The sequence below is a fragment of the Ursus arctos genome, unplaced genomic scaffold (assembly GCF_023065955.2).
Source record: "Ursus arctos isolate Adak ecotype North America unplaced genomic scaffold, UrsArc2.0 scaffold_18, whole genome shotgun sequence".
NCBI classification, from domain to species: Eukaryota; Metazoa; Chordata; class Mammalia; order Carnivora; family Ursidae; genus Ursus; species Ursus arctos.
Window position 1 is genome coordinate 49,250,739 of NW_026622852.1, and position 20,610 is coordinate 49,271,348.

The 20,610-nt window shown below is 35.8% G+C and overlaps 1 protein-coding gene across 6 annotated transcripts in view; it reads left to right on the forward strand.

The window, feature by feature from the left end:
- RABGAP1 (RAB GTPase activating protein 1) overlaps positions 1–20,610 on the forward strand; it is a 159,901-nt gene that overhangs the window by 64,253 nt on the left and 75,038 nt on the right. For all 6 annotated transcript variants that reach the window (XM_057313742.1, XM_026513920.4, XM_026513921.4 and 3 more), the window contains 3 exons: positions 5,762–5,936; positions 9,973–10,066; positions 13,960–14,110. In XM_057313742.1, coding sequence (XP_057169725.1) covers positions 5,762–5,936; positions 9,973–10,066; positions 13,960–14,110 — 420 coding nt within the window. The remainder of the gene's footprint in view (positions 1–5,761; positions 5,937–9,972; positions 10,067–13,959; positions 14,111–20,610) is intronic.

The following is a 20,610-nucleotide window of genomic DNA, read 5'->3' on the forward strand; positions in this document are numbered from 1 at the left end:
CCTGGGTTAAGGTGGTAACCACTGCATTTCTCCTTTGTAAAAGTAGTTTTGTCTTTGCATTTAGCAAGTAATATTTGGGGTGGTTCTTTGGCAACTTCCAAATACCCTGTTCCTCAACAACTTTCTGAACTAATGGTTTTAGCATCTTTTAGCAGTGACGATCCTTCCCTCAATCAGTTGTGTTCATTCACATATTTTCAATAGCAATTTCACAGGGTTTTCTTTTCTTTTACTTTTATATATGTTTCTAATATTGAATATCTTAAATACAGGAACTGTAGTATATTTGCTCTATCCTACTTTATTAAAGAATTATAAAATAACAGTATTGCAGAAAACACCCTTAATACAGATCTTATTTTATTGCTCCTAGCAAATTTATAACAAAATCTTTATAAACTTGTAAAATGTGAAGAAAAGGTACTATTATATTTGTTTTTGAAATACAGATTTTAATTACTTAAAATTTCAGCAAGGACAAGCATAATTAATACAATTACTGATGGGGTAATTAAGTATTTATTAATAAACTTGTACCATTTCTAAAATATAGATAATGCCACACTGCCATTCGTGTACAACTTATATTGTACAGACGTCTTTCAATTGGAAATAAGACCCATATTTTAATATCAATATATAAAAATCAATATGTAAACATCTAAATGAAAAGGTTTCCAGAATATTTAGTATATTCTGAACTTTTCTATAGATGCTTACATTTTGGGGAAAACACTTATTAATGTAACTGTAATGTGTAGGTACAACATAAAAATGGACATATATAATATGAAATTATTTGAGTCTGTACAGTTTCAAATTCTCATTTGTTGATATTCATTCCAAAAAAGTCAGTATTGCAATTAATAATTAAACTATTGAGTGAAGTTTAAGATTTTATGGAACTTTTCCCCCCCATTGAACATGTTCTAGTAAGATTATAAAATGAGTACTGTGTTCAAAAGTTAATTGGAAAATTTTTTTTTTTCATTATAGTTATGTTACCGTTTGACATATAGTTAGGTTCATTTGTTTCCGGATTTTCAGTTTGGAGTCTTCAGTTCTTTTTTTTTTCTTTTTGGTTTAAGTTTTTGAATGTTTAAAATACATGTAATGGTACAAGAGTCAAGATTACGTAAAAATGTACTCAGAAGTCTAAACTTTAGTCTTGTTTCTCCATCCAAACCCATAGGTTTATTAGTGGTTTCTGGGTTATCTTCCTAATGTTTCTTTTAGTGAAAATAATAAAATACTCCTATATATTTTTAACAAACCCTTTTAATTTTTTTAAATTTTTTTTTCTTTTTTAAAGATTTTATTTATTTATTTGACAGAGACAGACAGCCAGCAAGAGAGGGAACACAAGCAGGGGGAGTGGGAGAGGAAGAAGCAGGCTCATAGCGGAGGAGCCTGATATGGGGCTCGATCCCAGAACGCTGGGATCACGCCCTGAGCCGAAGGCAGATGCTTAAAGACTGTGCCACCCAGGCACCCCCTTTAACTCCCTTTTTAAATAGAAACTAGCCTATGTACTGTCCTGCACCTTACTTTTTCAACTTACTGTATCCTGCAGATCATTCCACATCAGTTCATAGAGATCGTCCTCATTCTTAATGGCTACATAGTACTTTGTTGTTTGGATAAATCATGATTTATGATTTTTTAATTGTCCTCTATTGATGGATTTTTGGATTTTTAAGAATCATTTGCTATTCCAAATAATATTGTAGGATAGAACTTTGTGCATGTGTTGTTTTGATTTAATGAAAGTGCATCTTAGAGTAAATAACTTTGCTTATGTAATTTTGTTATATGTGCCAGATTGCCTTTTCTCACTGTTGTAATTGTAGAGATGAACAGGATATGAGAGTACCTGGTTCTCCACAGGCTTGTCAAGAGTATGTTGTCAAACTTAAGGATCTGATGGTAGTCTTAATATATCCTTTGATGAATGAAAACAAGCCTTTTTTCATATGTTTAAGGGTGATTTTACTTTCCTTTTCTCTGAACTGTCTTTTCATATTTTTGGCTTTTTGGTTTTGGCCTTTTTCCTTTTAGTTATTAGAAGCTCTTTCTGTATTTGAGAAATTAACCCTATGAGATACAAATTGCAAATGTTTCTCCTGGTTTGTCACTTGTCTTGTGACTTAAATAATGATGAGTCTTTTCAGCTTTTTTGCCATACAGTTTATTTTTATGTACTTGAATTTTTCGAGTTTTTCCCCTTAAAGCTTCTGGATTTTGAGTCATAGTTAGAAAGACTTTCCCTACACCCAGTAATAAAGAAATTTACATATTTTCTTCTATTATATGGTTTTGTTTTTCTACTTTTAGATCTCTGATTCATTAGTGTTTTATTCCGGTATATGGTGTAAAGTATGGGTCTGATTTAATCTTTTTGCAAATGGCCATCTACTTGTCCCAGAACCATTCATTGACTGGTCTAACTTCCCCCCAGTGTTTTGAGATGCCACTTTCTATCATGTATCACATTTTCTTATGTGTTTGGACTTTATTACGGCTTTTATGTCCTCTTCCATGGGTTTTTAGGTTACTCATGCATCAATATCACACTTTTAATTATGTAGACTTTATAATATGTTTTAATATCCGATAGGGCTACCTTCCCTCACCAGTTCTTTTGTGGATTTTGCTGGATATTCTTATTTGTCATGTAAACTTTAGTTCTGTAGCTCTAGAAAAAAATGACCGGTGTTTTTACTAAGGAGAATCGTCATCTTTATGATGTTTAGTCATCTAAGAACATGGTATCTTTCCATTTATTCAAGTCTATTGTGTTTTTCTTTCAAGAATGATTTTTCAAAAGTTTTTTATTACAGAAAATTCAGACATACACAGAAATAAAAATAATAGTATAATCGACCCCCATGTACTATTTCCCAGCTTCAACAATGTATATCATTTTTAATAGCTGGAGTTCTTAACTTATAAGCAGGGTTCAGTTCATGACTCTTACGTTTATCTGTCTTCAAAAGGCAGTGTTGGTCTGTTCAGTATGACTCACAGAAGAGTTTCTAGATGAACTGCAGTGGTTATCAGATTTATATAGTCTCTGAGAATTTCTTTTTAAGTAAAGAGCTATTGATCTTTGAACTCTTTTAGATAGTAATTAACTGTTTCAGATAGTAATTTGTAACAAATGAAAAAAGGAAATCTTATTCCCTATCAAGGTGTAATACTTAAAAGTTAAAAAATCATAATTATAAATTTAGAATGAACATGTGTCATAGATTGTAATTCCTTTCATTAAGTAATGAGGGAGCCAGTAAGATGGTAAAACTGGCTCTACGTATTTGAGGAACTTGAGTTGATATAGGCCTTCTTTTTAAAAAAATGTTAGAACAAGATTGCTAGGTCAGAAATAAAACTGGTTAATGTCTTATAGGTAAGTTTGGGTTATCTTTCCTACTGAACAGAAATCATTTGCCTATCTACTGGACACAACTCTATAGGTTAATATATAACTTTATAGAGTCTGGATCTCTAATTAAAAGTAAGTAGCTAGGGGCGCCTGGGTGGCACAACGGTTAAGCGTCTGCCTTCGGCTCAGGGCGTGATCCCGGCGTTACGGGATCGAGCCCCACATCAGGCTCTTCTGCTATGAGCCTGCTTCTTCCTCTCTCACTCCCCCTGCTTGTGTTCCCTCTCTCGCTGGCTGTCTCTATCTCTGTTGAATAAATAAATAAAATCTTAAAAATAAATAAATAAGTGGCTAAGTCAAAATCGTTTATTCATCTACAAAATTAATCCTTAGGTGGACATGTTAAAGTTGGCAAACTAGAGTATGTGGGTCAAATCCGGCCTGTCCTTTGTGTTTATAAAGTTTTTTTGGAATGTAGCCGCACTCACTTACTTAGTGTCTGTAGGTGCTTTTGCACCGTCGGGGCAGAGTTGAGTAGTTGTGGAGACTAGTGGCCCACAGAGCCTGAAATATTTACTCTTTCGCCCTTTACAGAAACGTTTACAACTCTTACGTTAAGCAGTGCTTCAGGATGATATTGAAAGGACACGTTGCCACTAACTTGGTCTTCCAGAATTGGGATAATTTTTTTAAGAATCTGTGTGAACATTCAGATGATAAAATCTGGTCTACCTGATATTTCTGTACCTAATGAACCTTTTAATCCCCCCTCTTTCTGTATTTTTACTTTATGCTTGTACATCTTTCTCATTGATGTAGCTACCTTTCTAGTTGTCTTTGTATCTTTTCCTACAATGCTGCCTTTTCTTCCTGCTCTGTATTTACCCTCCCCCCCTTCTTCTCCTTAAACTGGCTGTAATGTGGAATATTAATATATTTAAATTTGGTACTGGAAAAGTTTTATATTCTTTTTTTTTTTTTTTTTAAGATTTTATTTATTTATTCGACAGAGATAGAGACAGCCAGCGAGAGAGGGAACACAAGCAGGGGGAGTGGGAGAGGAAGAAGCAGGCTCATAGCGGAGGAGCCTGATGTGGGGCTCGATCCCATAACGCCGGGATCACGCCCTGAGCCGAAGGCAGACGCTTAACCGCTGTGCCACCCAGGCACCCCAAGTTTTATATTCTTGGTCCTTAATTTTTAATTTAGATGAGTTCAGACTGCTATGTGTTTGCCTCAAAATACAAACCAATTTCAGATACAGAATTTTTGATTAATCTCTTTTCTGCCACTCACCTCTACCCCTACCCCCAGTTGTAGCTTTCAGTTGAAGAAAAGTTCCCTACACTGCTTTAATTAAGCTAAAGGGCTGGGAAGAAGCATGGAAATAAAAGGACTCTCTTAATCCTAAAGTGTGTTAGAATATTTTAAAACCTTTTTTTCAGGGCACCTGGGTGGTTCATTTGGTTAAGCATCTTCTTGATTTCAGCTCAGGTCATGATCTGAGAGTCATGACAGCCCTGCATCGGGCTCAGCACTGGGCATGGAGCCTGCTTAACATTCTCTCTCTCCCTCTCACTCTGGCCTTTCCCGCCCTCTCTCCCTCTCTAAAAAAATTAAAAATAAAAAAAATAAAACTTTTTTCATGGGTAGTTTTTCTTTTTTAAGATTTTATTTGATAGCACACGCGCGCTCTCGTGAGCATGAGCGGGGGAGGGGCAGAGGGTGAATCAGACTCCCGCTGAGCAGAGAGCCCAAAAGCAGGGCTCAATCCCAGGAATGACCTGATCCCGGGACCCTGGGATCATGACCTGAGCCGAAGGCAGACATTTAATCAACTGAGCCACCTAGGCTCATCTATAGTTTCTTGTAGGAAACCTTGAAAGACACCTTAAAGTAACTAGGAAGCTATAGATGGTTAACACTAAATATTGGTAGTTGCATGTATGATGATATAGTCTGAAGACAATAAATAAAACTGCAGAATTAGAGTCCTGCTAACCTATTTTCCTGTGGATTTTTAAGTCTAAACATATATTTTTCTGTTTAGAAAAGGTTACACTTAGGAGCGTGTGGGTGGCTTAGTTGTTGAGCATGTACCTTCGGCCCAGGTCATGATCCCAGGGTCCTGGGATCGCGTTGGGCACCTGCATGGCAGGGAGCCTGCTTCTCCCTCTCCCACTCCCCCTGTTTGTGTTCCCTCTCTCGCTGTCTCTTTCTGTCAAATAAATAAATCTTAAAAAAAAGAAAAGGTCACTTTTAGTGTAGACATTCAAAGTAATACCTTTTTATTCTCCCATCCTATATGAAATCAGAAGTATAGTGCTCAATTAAAAAATAATTGTACCATCTAGTAAATAATATTTTTTCATCTTCAAGATAAAGCAGAAGGAGAGAAAGAACAATACTGACACTTTATATGAAGTTGTGTGCTTGGAAAGTGAATCAGAGAGAGAGAGGAGGAAAACTACAGCCAGTCCCTCAATTCGCCTGCCACAGTCTGGATCTCAGAGTTCAATGATACCTTCTCCTCCAGAAGATGACGAAGAGGAAGGTAAATTATAGGGAGAGCTTAATTTCTGTTACGGGGTGGTACACCTTGCACACCATTATAATTTTATCAGGAAACTGATACTGTGACATAGCATTTGGAATTCTTTCAGTAAATACTTAACGAGAATGTACTATATGCAGGGAGGTCCATGGGAGATTCTGAAATGATGAGCGCAGGACCTTCTTTAAGATAATTGTAATCAAGTTGGAAAAAATAAGATTTATAATTAGTGCTTTTTAAAAGAATCAGCGCGTGCTAGCGTAGTGTATTAGCACATTTTTCAGAGCAAACTTGACATAGCTTCCACCTAAATAAGTGTTCTCCTTTCAACTGAAGCATTTCACAGGGACAGTTTCACTTGCCAAAATGTGGCTTTCACACATGACTCTTTCACAAAATATATGTATTTAAATATACAAATTTATGTTTATATATTATTGGATTTTCACATTGATAAACATTAGGAATCAACCAGTTCTCTTTTTTTTCCTCCTCTTTTTTTTTTTTTCATGGTTATGTGTTAACTAATCTGTCAGTCTGTTAAAAGCTACTATATAGAAGTGAGAAGTGGAGAAAACAAGCACAGGAAAAGCAAAAGTTTGGGAGGCATTTTCTCATCTATAATTTTGTACCAGGGCTTCTTATTTTTATAAAGAAGAAATAAGCTGATTATGATAGAAGATCATATGAAGCATGTGTCTGTTAGGTTCATAGAAAGTGTTCTGGAAGTGCATAGAGGAGAATCCATTTTCCGTCCTGGGGAGATGTGGTAGGACATCATGAAGAGTAGTTTTTGAGCCGGAATTTTAAAAGTACAAGGAGAATTCAGCAGGGATAAAGGGGAGGTTTGGGCACTTCTGGCTAGGAAATTACATTAACAAAGGCCTAGAGGTGGCAAGAATGATTGGGTTAAAAGAAATACATACTAATGGTTATATGTACTTTTTTCAAGTTAGAGCAAGCCCTGACTTTCCTGTTCCCACTGTACCCTGTAACTTCACTTTTCCTATGTCTAATATTAATGGCCGCCAGTTCCTAGATGCTTAATAGGTAGGTAGGTACTTTGTTTCTAAAGTAAAATAATACTTTGTTTATATAATCCTCACAGAAATTCTGAAAAACAAGATTTCTATTATCTTTATTTTGCACATAAGGAAATGGAGTCTCAGAAAAATGAATTTGCCCAAGGTCACACAGCTAGAAATAGGCAAGGGGGAGCTTTATCCAGTTCTGAGAGTTAGCAGTCTGAGTTCTATTCTGTAATCATCTTGGTGCATTTAGTTCACATAACGCATTTTGAAGTGCAAATAAAGTCCATACATTGTTTTGGGAGAAGTTAGAGATACAATTAAAGTCTTCCTGCAGAACCAATTTAAGTCATGTGTTAAAGCTGGGAAGGGTGGAATTGTTCTCACTATTTAAGACTGACTCTTCTGCAACTAGTAGTCTTTTTTTTTAAAGATTTTATTTATTTGACAGAGATAGAGACAGCCAGCAAGAGAGGGAACACAAGCAGGGGGAGTGGGAGAGGAAGAAACAGGCTCATAGCGGAGGAGCCTGATGTGGAGCTCGATCCCAGAACGCTGGGATCACGCCCTGAGCCGAAGGCAGACGCTTTAACCGCTGTGCCACCCAGGCGCCCCTGCAACTAGTAGTCTTGAGACTTGCAGTTTACCTTTTAAGTCAACACTGCTTAAATGGAAGAGCAAGTAATAGTTTAGAGAACTCTTCTTCCGTTAAACTCAGCAGTAAAAACAAAATCCACCATAAACTGAGAAAGACACTATTTGTATGAAACCAGAGAGTGGTCAAATGGTGAGTCTGAATGCTACAGATTTTAAAGAATATCATTAGTTCTAATCTATAGCAGGCATACATTTTTCAGTGGTAATTGAGGAGTTCAAAGGGCCTCTAGTCACAGGTGTTAACTAGGAGAGATAAGGACCAGTAGCAGACCATGGAAGAGTTAGGGAACACTAGAACACAATTTCTGTAAAGGACAAGAGTGTCTTTTTTTGCCCACATTATTTCCCTAGTGTATAACACAATTCCTGGTGTATAATAGATGCTCAGGAAATACTGGTGGAATGGGTAACCCACCCACCCCCGGCCCCCAATCCATTCCCGTAGTGAGAGGCTAATGACAGGACCGTGGGGCTGAAGAAAGCTGTGTAGTCATCCCATCTTTTCATTCTCTAACCTGGTATATGGACCAGGGAGACCCATCCTGTTTGTCATGTGTTTGCTCCCTACAAAGAAATGTCCGTAGTCCTCTAAAGAGGCACCTATGCGTAGGACATCAGTGCTCCCAGGGCAGGAAGCCAGCAGGTATAAAGGGGAGGTGTTCAGAAACTGTATTCTGAAACTGAGGTTGCGTGCTCCCTCCCCACCCATACCTCTGCCTTAGGTAGATGGAGTTCTAAACACATATTTCAAACTGCTACTGTCAAGATATATTGAAAGCATCCAAAACAGTAAAAGAGAATTTGATGGGACAGGTCTTTCTAATCTCTTTTAAGGAATTGTCATCTCTGGTACATTTTAGTACATTTTTTATAGCTGCTATTCCCCCAAAGAGTTGTTGTGTTATATTGATATTTAAATGAGTAGAGAATTACTTGAGGCATTAGAAAGTAGGACCAATTCTGGCAAAACAGCAAAGTTGGGAAAGTTTATCGTCATGCCCTCGAGCCTTTTTCTTTTCCCATTTATCCTATCTCCCATTTGTCCCAAAAGAGGTCTCACTCACTTTCAGTCAGTGTCTTCCCTATCTCACCATCAAAACTGATGCTAATGTCCAGGGCATTATAATGTAAAGAAGTAATAAGTATCACATGGACTTCTGAGCTGTCATTAGTAGAGATGCAAATTCATGATATAACCATTAAAAATATAAAGATCCAAACTTTCTTTAGGCAGGTTAAGCCAGAAAACAGAAACGACATTGGTGAGGACACTTGGAAAGGAGCACCGTTGTCCCCTACTAGTGGGAATAAATTGTAGAACCATTCTGGAAGGCAGTTTGTCAGTAAATTTCAAAATCCTTAAAAGTATGCATTTTTTATCCCAGGAAGTCCACTTCTGGGCATATACCCAATGAAAACAAGAGTTATGTTCATCCTGATACTATTTGTAGCAGAAAATTGAAAACTCCCCAAGTGTCCAGCAAAAGAGGATTGATTACGTAAATGTCTTAGTCCGTGTTTCCCCCTTTCCTTACACTTAAAATTCCTCTCACAGGCCTTTATCATGGTCACTTTTTTCACTGACTTCATATTTTATAATCTTAACGTTCTTAAATCTGAGTTTACTTTCCTTAATTACTAGAGTTAAGTTTGAAATGGCTCATTTTGGTCTTTTTTAGTATTTTTGTGCTTTGTGTAATAAATATATGCCATTGTAGAAAATCAGAGTCCTAAAAACATAAAGGAGGGGGGAAAGAAATCATAACTCCATCACTCAGATTGTAATTGTTAAAGTCTTAGCATAATTTATTCCAGACTATTTTGACATAATGAAGATTTATTAGCTCCTGATATTTTTATTTTATGTGGCATTTTGCTGGATTATTAATGTAAACACATATCAATATGTAACTACATTGTAAACATGTATCGTAATTTAATCCTATTGCCACTCTCCCCTTTTTGGACACTTAGGTGGTTTGTAATTTTTTTAACTGTGGTAAACAAGACTGCTATATATTTTCATGGATAAAGTTTGCTTTAGAAAAGGAAAAAGAAGATACCATATTTTGAGTCTTATCATTTTATAGTTAAACGGCTCTTTTCCGCAGTGGACATAATGTGAATTCTATGGAAAGCAAAAGAGAAATTAAAGAGATCACAGCAACATTGTACCTAGGATCGTTTTTATTTTCTTTGTATTTATATCTGTATGCTAAAAGAGAGAAATAGAAATTATGACTTTATGCTTCCAGTAAAATCTTTCAAATTTGACTGTTATGTTTCCATTCATTCTTCTGGCTAGCATAGCCACTTCTGTTATCCTTTTTTGTGTGTTTTATTTATTAAAGATAATGATGAACCTCTCTTGAGTGGATTTGGTGATGTATCCAAAGAGTGTGCAGGAAAAATTCTTGAAACATGGGGAGAACTGCTGTCAAAATGGTAAGTTAGAATAGTTCTCCTTTTCATCTGTAATTCTCATTTTATGGGTAGGGTATCTTCCCCTAACTACAATATTCAGTTTTGAAACTATTCTATTTTGGAACCTATTATAGAAACCAAAGTATGGGGTTTGTGTTTTAGAATTTCTGTTTTTAGAGATTTGTAAGGGTAAGTAGTGAAGATCTTAAATCACCTTTCAGAATATCAGAAACCTAATAAATTCTCATTGCTGCAGAAGATACTCAAACATGGAATGTATGGAGAGGATAAATCAGGAAAGAGCTCCTTTTTATTGATGTGGTTAGGATCCATTGACTGGTTAACAATTAAGACAGTACACAATAATCAGGGAAGTTTGGAAGATGCTCACACAATGCATAGAGCCACAGTAGAGACCTCAGGTGGGATTTTTCCTTATCTGTGTTTTGTACCTAAAGTGACAGAGCAGAGTATTATGAACATACTGTATATTGACTGCTCTAACATTTACTTTTCCTACTGACACTTGTAAAACTCAACAGTTTGTCAAGAGAAATTCTCAGCTCAAGAGATAGCTTGACAACAATGTTAAGCACTATCCTATAGACTGTCTAGAAAGGATACACTACCTTCAGGTATTTATTAATGAAACCAAAGACACTCTGGTAAGTCAGGTTGGTGAGACATTTATGTAGTTTCCTTTTTCCTCTCTGTAAGATGCCATATGTATATGCTGGCAGGGGGAGGGGGGAGGGGGGGAAATACTTCTCTATTTCTGACTTTCTGGTTGTTAGGGTTGTCATGTAAGCTCCCCCTGGGCCTATTACTTTGGCGTCTGATTTTTCTCAGAAAATTTAACTGTTGAAGCCTTTCACTCTATTCTTAGAAAACTGTTTCAGCATTTAAAAATCTTCCATGTCCTGAAGGGATGGGACTACAAATGGGCACGCATCTGCTTCTAGCACTCTCACAGCACTTTACATTTTTGGTGAAACGTGCTCCACATCGGGAAATGTCAAACGTGTACAGGAGGAGAATGCAAACCAAAGCATGGTTTGTCTTTATACAAGTGGTTTTAGGAAATGAACTCTGCAAAAGCCCCCCACCCTAGGATACAGTTCTCATTTATTTTTAATATTCCTTTAGCAGTTAGGAGACAAACGTGCTGAAGCGCTCATCACAATTATATTTTCAGTTCAGTGAATTTGGAGTGTTTGAACTGCTCCTGGCAGGCATTTCATCTGTATAAAAAGGTTTCTGCTCTAAAATAGAAATGTAATTGAATCTTGACATGGTTGCATAATAGTATATTTAAAATCATTTAGGTACAGCATTTAGACTCTAGATTTTATTAGATGAACTCACCACCATTTTATACAAATGCTTCGAATTTGTTTTTTTACCAGGTTTTATTCATTCATTCATTCATTCATTCATTCATTCATAATGTGTCTTTCTCCCACTTCCTCAAGTATAAAAACTGAGTCTACATATTTCTTTGGGGTGTTTAAAACTGTTTTCGCTGGTTTGGGTCATGTCTTCAGAAATCATACCGTTTGTTTCTCTTAATTCATTTCATCTTTATTCCCCATCATTATTATATATGTTCTGTAGGTAGGAAGTATTGCAATATCATGGAATTTTAGAGCCCGGTAGACCTGGCTTCAAATCCTGCCTCTTCTACTTCCAAGCTGTATGGTCTTGGGCAAGTCACTTAACTCTTCTGAGTCTGTTTCTTCATTTACAAAATATACAAGTCTTTAAAATTACCATTCAAGATTATCGTGAGTTAAAAATAATTGATGTTGTACTTGTAGTAATAGTAGTGAGAATTAATGAATTTACCATATGCCAGGCATTGTGCTTAGTTAAGTGTTTTATTTCAGCTATTATAACAACCTTATGAACTAGTATCTATTCATACAGATGAGGAAACTGGCTCAGAGATTTAGTCAGCAATTCTGGTTAGTAAATAGCAGACCTAGAATTTTTAACACAGGCAAGTCTGAGCCTAAAGCTATTTTATTTAACTCCATGTTAGATTTTAGTGGCAGTATTAGTAATAGTACCTTTGAGCTCTAATTCTCCAAGTACATTTTAATGTGATTGTTAGTGGATAAGAGAACTAGTGTTAGTATAAAATAGTATGTTTAAAGTTAATACGATCAATGACATAAAATTATTCTGAAAATAATTTTACCAATATAAATTAAGCTAGGATTAGCAAATAAACCTAGGGTTGGGTTTATTATTTCTGTAAAGGGCCAGGTCATAAATACTTAGGCCATGAATATATATAGGTCATAAATATTCGGCTCTGAGGCCCAGTAGTCTCTGTCACAACAACTCAGCTCTGCTGTTGTGGTGTAAAGGCAGTCATAGACGATATGTATACAATTTAAAAAGGCTGTGTTTCAATAAAAGTTGCTTTACAGAAACAGGCAGTGGGCAGATCTGGCCATAGGCCATATGCACCAGTCCTTGAATTAAGTAACAACTGCTTTTGTTCTTTCTGCTCCCAACCCTTCAACTTTTATAATATTTTTTTTTCCCAAGCAAAGACAAAACCATACTGAACTGTCTATAGCTACCACTTTAGGGTACTAGCATCACAGAATTAACCAGTTTTAAATGTACTGTGCATTATTCTTTAGAATTCTGGGAATGTTTTGAGAAAAGTCTGAGTCCTTTTTGTATTTTGAGAGTGGTCATTTTATATCAGTAACTTCTGTTTAAATCTGGTAGTCACAGAAGCCTTTGCAGGTCAAGATCGTGCTTTACTGACTCAGTAATGGTGGCCTTCAAAACACAAAGTAGCCTTGATATCCAACAGAGCATTTATTGATCTGAGTTTGAGGACTGCCTGCGTCATTTAATCGACTTCCCTGAACTACTGTCTCCATCCGTAAAACTGGAAATATTAAGCACGTACCTCAGATGGTTATTGTGAAGATCAAATAAGATTATATGCAAATCACTTTATAAATCAGTACCAACATTTCAATATAAGTTTTATTTTCCCCATTTTATAGATTAGATAAATAAAGCTCAGAGACTTTAATAATTTGTTTTGATGTTATAATAGTACAGTAGAAACTTTCTTATCCATCATAGTCATTCAAAAACGGTGCTTGAAGCAAGGTATCAGAAAAACCGCTTTATATTTATTTTAAAGATTTATTTTAACTTAGAATATTTATTTTAACTTAGAACATATAAATACACAATTCACTTGTGAATTTTGATGTAGAGCCAAGCCCTTATCTTTGGCTTTGTGTCCACTGATTGGAATTTTGCTTTGTTTTTCTTATATAAGCCACGGCTATGAAGCTATGGTTTCTAGTTTTGATTTTTATTTAAAAAATTAAAAATAGAGCAGTAATTTAAAGATACTTAGGAAACAGTCTGCACAGTTCTTCCTCCACCCAACCTTTTAGTTATCTTGGCCACATCTAGTTCAACAGCTTTATTTTTTTTTCTTTATTAGTATGATATCTTTATTAAGTCTGTAAAAATCATTTAGTCTAGTCTTCATAAAAATAACACTGTTTAGGGGTGCCTTGCTGGCTCAGTAGGTGGAGGGTGCGACTCTTGATTTTGGGCTTGTGAGTTTGAGCCCCACATTGGGTATAGAGATTATTTAAAAATAAGTTCTTTAAAAAAAAAAAAGATTTTATTTATTTGAGAGAGAGAGCAAGAGAGATCACAGAGGGAGAGGGAGAAGCAGGTTCCTCACTGAGCAGGGAGCCTGACGTGGGGCTCGATCCCAGGACCCTGGGATCATGACCTGAGCCGCAGGCAGATGCTTAACTGACTGAGCCACCCAGACGTCCCAAAAATAAGATCTTTAAAAAAATAATATTCCTTAGAGAATCTTTCTTTAATCCACTTACAGATTATGGTTTTATTTTTAGGCATCTCAATTTGAATGTGAGACCAAAGCAGTTGTCATCCTTAGTAAGAAGCGGTGTTCCTGAAGCTCTGCGAGGAGAAGTCTGGCAGCTGCTAGCAGGTTGTCACAACAACGACCACCTGGTAGAAAAATACCGAATTCTCATTACAAAGGTAAGGGGCTGATAATTCAGCATTAATCCTTTTAGAAATTTGTTACAGAAAGATCACTGTGGCTGTTTGATTTCAGGGGACTTTTTATAATTCCTTTATCTAATATAAGAATAGAACCTTTATATACACTTGTAGCCCAAAGTTGTTTCTAGTGTTGGCACAGAGAAGAAGGAAAAAGGTTTTCTTTCTTGATTGGCTTCACCTCAGGGGCAAAGGATGTCCTCTATTCATTGTGTATCTAAATCCTTTTTGAACATAATTGTATTTTTAGATTATTTGTGCTATGCAGTATGAAAAATTTTCTTTTGTTTATTTTAATTGTTTTCATACTTCACAGAAATGTGTTCTTTATAGGTAAGGCCTAGTTCTAGTTTCTACAATTGGAAGAACATGATTTTATTCTCTCCAATTATATTCCCTTTTAGCTCATTCCTCTAAAAGGAGGAATTCCTATTTTTTATAGTATCCCTTTCTCAAGTTCATACATTCCTCAAGGTTTTACAAGCAAAGCAACAAAACTATTCTTGGTACAGCATACAAAAATTTAAAGTAATTTTCTTCAAGATTCGATGATGCTTTGTGCCTTTGCGCCCATCTCATTGGTTTTAATTTTTGTTTTTGTTTCCTCACCTTCTTGAAGTATTTATCTTTGGAAAGCAGTTTCTCCAGTCCCAGACCTGGGTTCTGAATGAATTGCTCAGAACCCTCAATAAAACATCAACATTTTTCAGTGTGACAAAAGGTGGGCTTTTTAAAAAGATCTATTAAAACCTTAAACGAATAATATCTCCATAAGACTATTACTTTTAAAAACCCTTATAGGGGAAGAAGGGCATTTGAACACAAAATTGGATCTTTTCTTACCAGAAAATTACTTTTACTTGATCAAAATATTGCTGTTGTCATCATTAATTTCTAGACAGATTTTTTTTTTCTTTCAAGAACTAATATTCTGATTCCCTCCATTATGTTGCTGTCATTGTTCAAACAGCATTTACTGAGTGCCCATTACAGCCTCAGTGCAGGGGCTGGGAGGTGAAACACAAAGCAATGATTTGTCATTACAATAGACACAGGTCATACGATGGTCTGAAATAGCAGTGGGAGCCATCGAAGGAGTGATTAATTCAGCCTGGGAGAACAGGAGAGTCTTATCAGTAATGTACCATTTAAGACCAGTTCCAGAAAAGAGCTCCCCAGCCATGGAAGGATGGAAGAGCATTGTACTTGTAGTGTGAATGGAGGCCTCGAAGAGTGAGAATCCATAACAGGTATAGGTAGTGAAGGTACACCTGCTTGTTTTTTTGTTTTTGTTTTTGTTTTTCTATTGCTGGCAAATTGTATTTTGTGATAAATAATTCTTGGTTTTATCTCTATCCAGTTCTTTTTTTGAAGTCCTATGAAACATTTGGGTGAAAATCGTTTCTTAAATTTTTTTGGCATGGCTTTGCAGAAAGATAATTTTAAGAGATCTGAAGTATCCTGTTTTTCTGGTTCCATGAAAATGGTGTTTCTTAAATAGGAACCTGGTAGTTACATGATGTGTCAAAAATCGTTTTATTGGGGCGCCTGGGTGGCACAGCGGTTCAGCGTCTCCCTTCGGCTCAGGGCATCATCCCAGCGTTGTGGGATCAAGCCCCACATCAGGCTCCTCCGCTATGAGCCTGCTTCTTCCTCTCCCACTCCCCCTGCTTGTGTTCCCTCTCTTGCTGGCTGTCTCTATCTCTGTCAGATAAATAAATAAAATCTTTAAAAAAAAATCATTTTATTAACAAAATCTGATGTAGTTGATTATCGTCTTACATATGCTGGTGTCATGTACTTTTTATTTCACATTAAACTTCTATTATGCAGGTGGCTAGAACCTAAAAAGATTTCTCATGGATGTATAATCATTTAAATTGCTGGTAGAGGATCAGAAAATACAGTTTTTTTAACCATCGTAGTGTTGGTGAATGTTTCCTTTTGTTTTATGTTGCAGTGTTATTTAATACAAGTTGGTATTGCTTTTCTTTAGCCTCCTTGCAAATAATAGTTACCGTTGTATAGGAATGGTACTTGACATTTTAAATTTTGTTCTGAAATTTTTTAGGGGAAAAAATTTTTTTTAAATTTATTTTCACAGCAAGGTATAATTTATATAGGCTAAAATACACAACTTTGAGGTATACAACTCAGTGATATTTTACATATAAATACACTGCTGTGACTACTACTAAGAGGAAGAATATACCCAGCACCCCAAAAAGTTATTTCTGTCCCATTCTAGTCATAACCACCACTTCTCCACCCTTGAATAACCATGATTATGACTCTTCTCTCCCTACCATTAGTTTCCGTTGTTCCTGAACTTCATTTAAATGCAATCATACAGTCGTGCAGCATGTACTTGTTGTTTGTATGTGACTTCTTTTGATCATCTATTTCGGGAATGTATCGGGAGCTGTCTTCATTTGTTTTTTGTTTTCATTTTTTTAATTGCTGAGAGTATTCCATTGTTTGAATAAACCACACTTGAAAAAAATCTATTTTGCTGTTCTAGATGTTTGGTTTTGCTTTGTTCTTTTCCAGTTTTAGCCATTATGAGCAAAGCTGCTATGAGCATTCTTGCATTTAGCAAATATTATGGTCTGAATGTTTGTCTCCCTCGAAATTCATGTGGTGAAATTTAATTTCCAAAGTGATGGTATTAGTATTAGGAGGTGGGGACTTTGGGAGATGATTAGGTCATGAGGACAGAGATCTCATGATAGTGATTAGCACCCTTATAAAAGAGGGTCCAGAAAGATCCCTCGCCGCCTTCCATCATTTGAGGGCACAGCAAGAAGTCAGTAGTCTGCAGTGGAGAGGGTCTTCATCAGATCCCAACCATGTTCACACCCTGATCTTGGATTTCCAGCCTCCAGAACTGTGAGCAATAAATTTCTGCTGTTTTTAAGCCATCCAGTCTGTGGTATTTATTATAGCAGTCCAAATGGACTAAAACAGCAGGATTTGTACATATTAGTATACATGTATAGACAATAATATTTACCTGTGTATATGTATTACATTTTTAATTTATTCTGGACATGGGTTCTTTGCCAGATACATGCTTTATGTTCTGAAATTTCTGTAATATTACTTTAGAGGGTTTTAAGGTTTTTTTTTTTTTATTTTTATTTGAGAGAGAGAGAGAGGGCACAGAGGGAGAGGGAGAAGCAGACTCCCCGTTGAGCAGAGAGCCCCATTCAGGGCTTGATTCCAAAGCCCTGAGATCAGGACCTGAGCCGAAGGCAGACGCTTAACCTATTGAGCCATCCAGGCCCCCCTAGAGGTTGGTTTTTTGTTTTTTGTTTTTTGGGTTTTTTTGCTTGCTTAGCTTCTGCAAAGACTAAATTTAAGGCAGGAAATAGTGACTTGATTTATAGAGTGACTTCCCCCCCCCCAAAAAAAATTAACTTATAAACAAAACTGATGAATGTCTTCATCATCATCTTGCTTTAATTTTCAAGCTTGTCTTATAAGGGGGTATATGTAGGATTTTTCCCATGTGACTTTTGTAATCCAAGGACAAATGACCTTTCAGTAATAGAAAATACATAGGTACATATATATATATTTAAGGTTTTTAAAGATGTATTTTTGTATTTAAGAGAGAGCAAGAGCTCGTGGGGCCAGGGGGCAGAGGGAAAGACAATCTCCAGACTCCCTGCCAAGCAAGGAGCGTGGTGTGGTGCTCCATCCAAGGACCCTGAGATCATGACCCGAGTTGAAATCAAAAGTTGGATGCTTAACCAGCTGAGCTACCCAGGCGCCCCAAGGTGTTTCTTATTTCTAAAAGCAGTGGAGTTTGGGGGTACTCTTCTTTTTTTTGTTGTTTTGTGTTTGTTTTTTTGTTTTTTTTCATCTCAAGAAGGGAAAATATAATAACAGTAATAGCTGCCCCTTTTGAGCACATGTATCACATGCTGAATTGAGCACTTTATAGCCAATATGTCATTATCTTACGAAAATCCCCGTGAAGTGGTAATTACTATTTCTGTTTTAGAAATGAAGAAGCAGAGGTTCCGTGGAGCTTAATAATTTGCTTACAATCATTCAGCAGGTAAATGAATGATAGAGGCAGAATTTGAACTCAGAAATGACTACAAAGCTGGTTCTTTTCCATTATTCTCCCTGGTTGTCTATCCTTGAACTTAAATAAAAATTTCTTTATACAGCCATGTATGTACTCATACAGAATTTCATGTGGACATGTAAACGTACTTGTTTTTATGTGTAGATTTTTATTCAGTTACTCTATTGTAGGCATTTACTTTGTTTCCAGATTCTGGCCTCTCTAAATAGTGTTTTACTAAACATCCTTATATGTGTTCTAAATCTTTTACCTTTATGGAATAGAGTCTCAGGAGTATGATTGCTGGATCAAAGGGTCACATATTTTTTAAACTGATTATTCAATTTTTATATTTAATTTACTTATATCCAGTTTGGTTCTCCAAAAGGCTATTGCTGTTCATAGTTCACCAGCAGTGTAACAAAGTACCTGTAACCCCATATTCCAAACAGTATTAGTTATCAGTAACTGTATTTAATTTTTTGCTGTCAGTGGATATAAGTGATACCAGCATATCTTCAGTTTGCAGTTCTCTGTCTACCACTACATTTGAGCGATTTGCTCTTCTGTGAGTTACCTTTTCATCTTTATTAAACATGAAATCTCAAAGCCAGAGATGGAAGAAAATCACTTAAATAAAATAAAAATTATTCACCGAAAAAAGAACTCTTTAAGTATCCTCTGTTATGTATATTAATCCTTTATCTTCATCATAAATACATTTCTAAAACTTTAATTCCTTACTGACTTCATTGATGATTTCATACCATACAAAACATTTTCAGTTTTTTGGTAGAAAGTTGTGTCTTGGTTAAGGTCTCCTACCTTTAAGTTTTGTAAGTGCAGTTTCTAAGATTTTCTTGCAAGATTTTTATTGTATGTGTTATATATTTATATCTTTAATCCATCTGGAATTTATTTCTGTACATGGCATATGAGAGCAGCCCAATTTTACTTTTTCCCAGATGGATAACCAGTTGTGCTACTCCTGTTTTCCTACTGAATAGAACTACCATCTTTGTTAAATCTTAAATTCTTATATATACTGAGATTGAGTTCTAGATTTTTCTGTTTATTGATCTGTTTGTATATTCCCATGCCAATACTGTTTTGGTTAAAGAGGCTTCAAGTTATGTTCTGATATCTGGTAAAGGAAATCTTTTTTCACTGTTTGTTATTTTATATTTTTCTTATCTATTCTTGCGTATTTAATCTTCCATATAAACCTTAAAATCATTTTCTTTAGTCTCACCACCACTACCTCCCTATAACGTTATGTAAGGATTCTGATTTGAATTTTATTTAGTTTACATATTAATTTAGGCTACAAATTATATTGTTATGGTGTCTTTACATCTAAGAGTATGGTATGTCTTGCCACTTGTTCAGATCTTATTTTATGTCTGTTAAAGACTTTAGAGATGCTTTCCTTTACGTCTTGTGCCTTTTTTGTTAAATTTATTCCTAAGAATTATCCTAGAGTGTTCTTGCTATTGCAAATGGGGTATTTTTTTCTGATTTCTGTTTCAGGGTGCTAATTGCTACAAAAGGGAATAGACACTGGTGGTTGTTTTTTTTTTTTTCTCTATCCATCTGCCTCTCGATATTTTGATTAGTTTTCCTAATTTTATACTAGCATCTTTTGAGATTTTCAGGTATGTAATTATATCAGCAGCAAAAACAGTTGCACTTCTTTTTTCACTTTTTCTGCAAGCTATCAAATTTTCTTTGTTTTGTTTATATGTTAGAAACATTAAGACGGGCACCTGGGTGGTTCAGTCGGTTAAGTGTCTGCCTTCATTCATCTCGGGTCATGATTCCAGGGTCCTGGGAGCCTGCATCGGGCTCCCTGCTTAGTGGGAAACCTGCCTCTCCCTCTTCCTCCCCTCCCCCCTTGGCAGCTTGGTGTCACACTCTCTCTCTCTAATAAAATCTTAAAAAAAAAAAAAAACATTAAGACAATGTTAAATGATGGTGGTGGTAACTAGCATCCTTATTGAGTTCCTGATTTTAATTAAGCTGGTTTTAGTTTTTTAATCTTTTGGAAGGCATGCTGTTCATTTTTGGTTTTTTGTAAGTAATTTTTATTTTACTTAAGTGATTTTCTTCCTCTTTGGCTTTGAAGATTTTATTAAGAATGTCTAATAAGTTTTATCAAGAGTTTTTTTAGCCCTTAATATGATTTTTACATATTATCAACATTGTGATAGACTTCTTGATATTGAAGCTTCATGGAATAAATTTCTATAGACCAAATACTCCTAAATTCTTTGTTTTCTGTTCTTTCTGGCCTTTGACCAAAGGTTCCTTGACTATGGTGTCTAGATAGAACTTGTCAGACTCATTGGGGAGGAACCCTAATAAGTAAGGCACAGGGACTCCCATGGCCCCTCTCAAACCC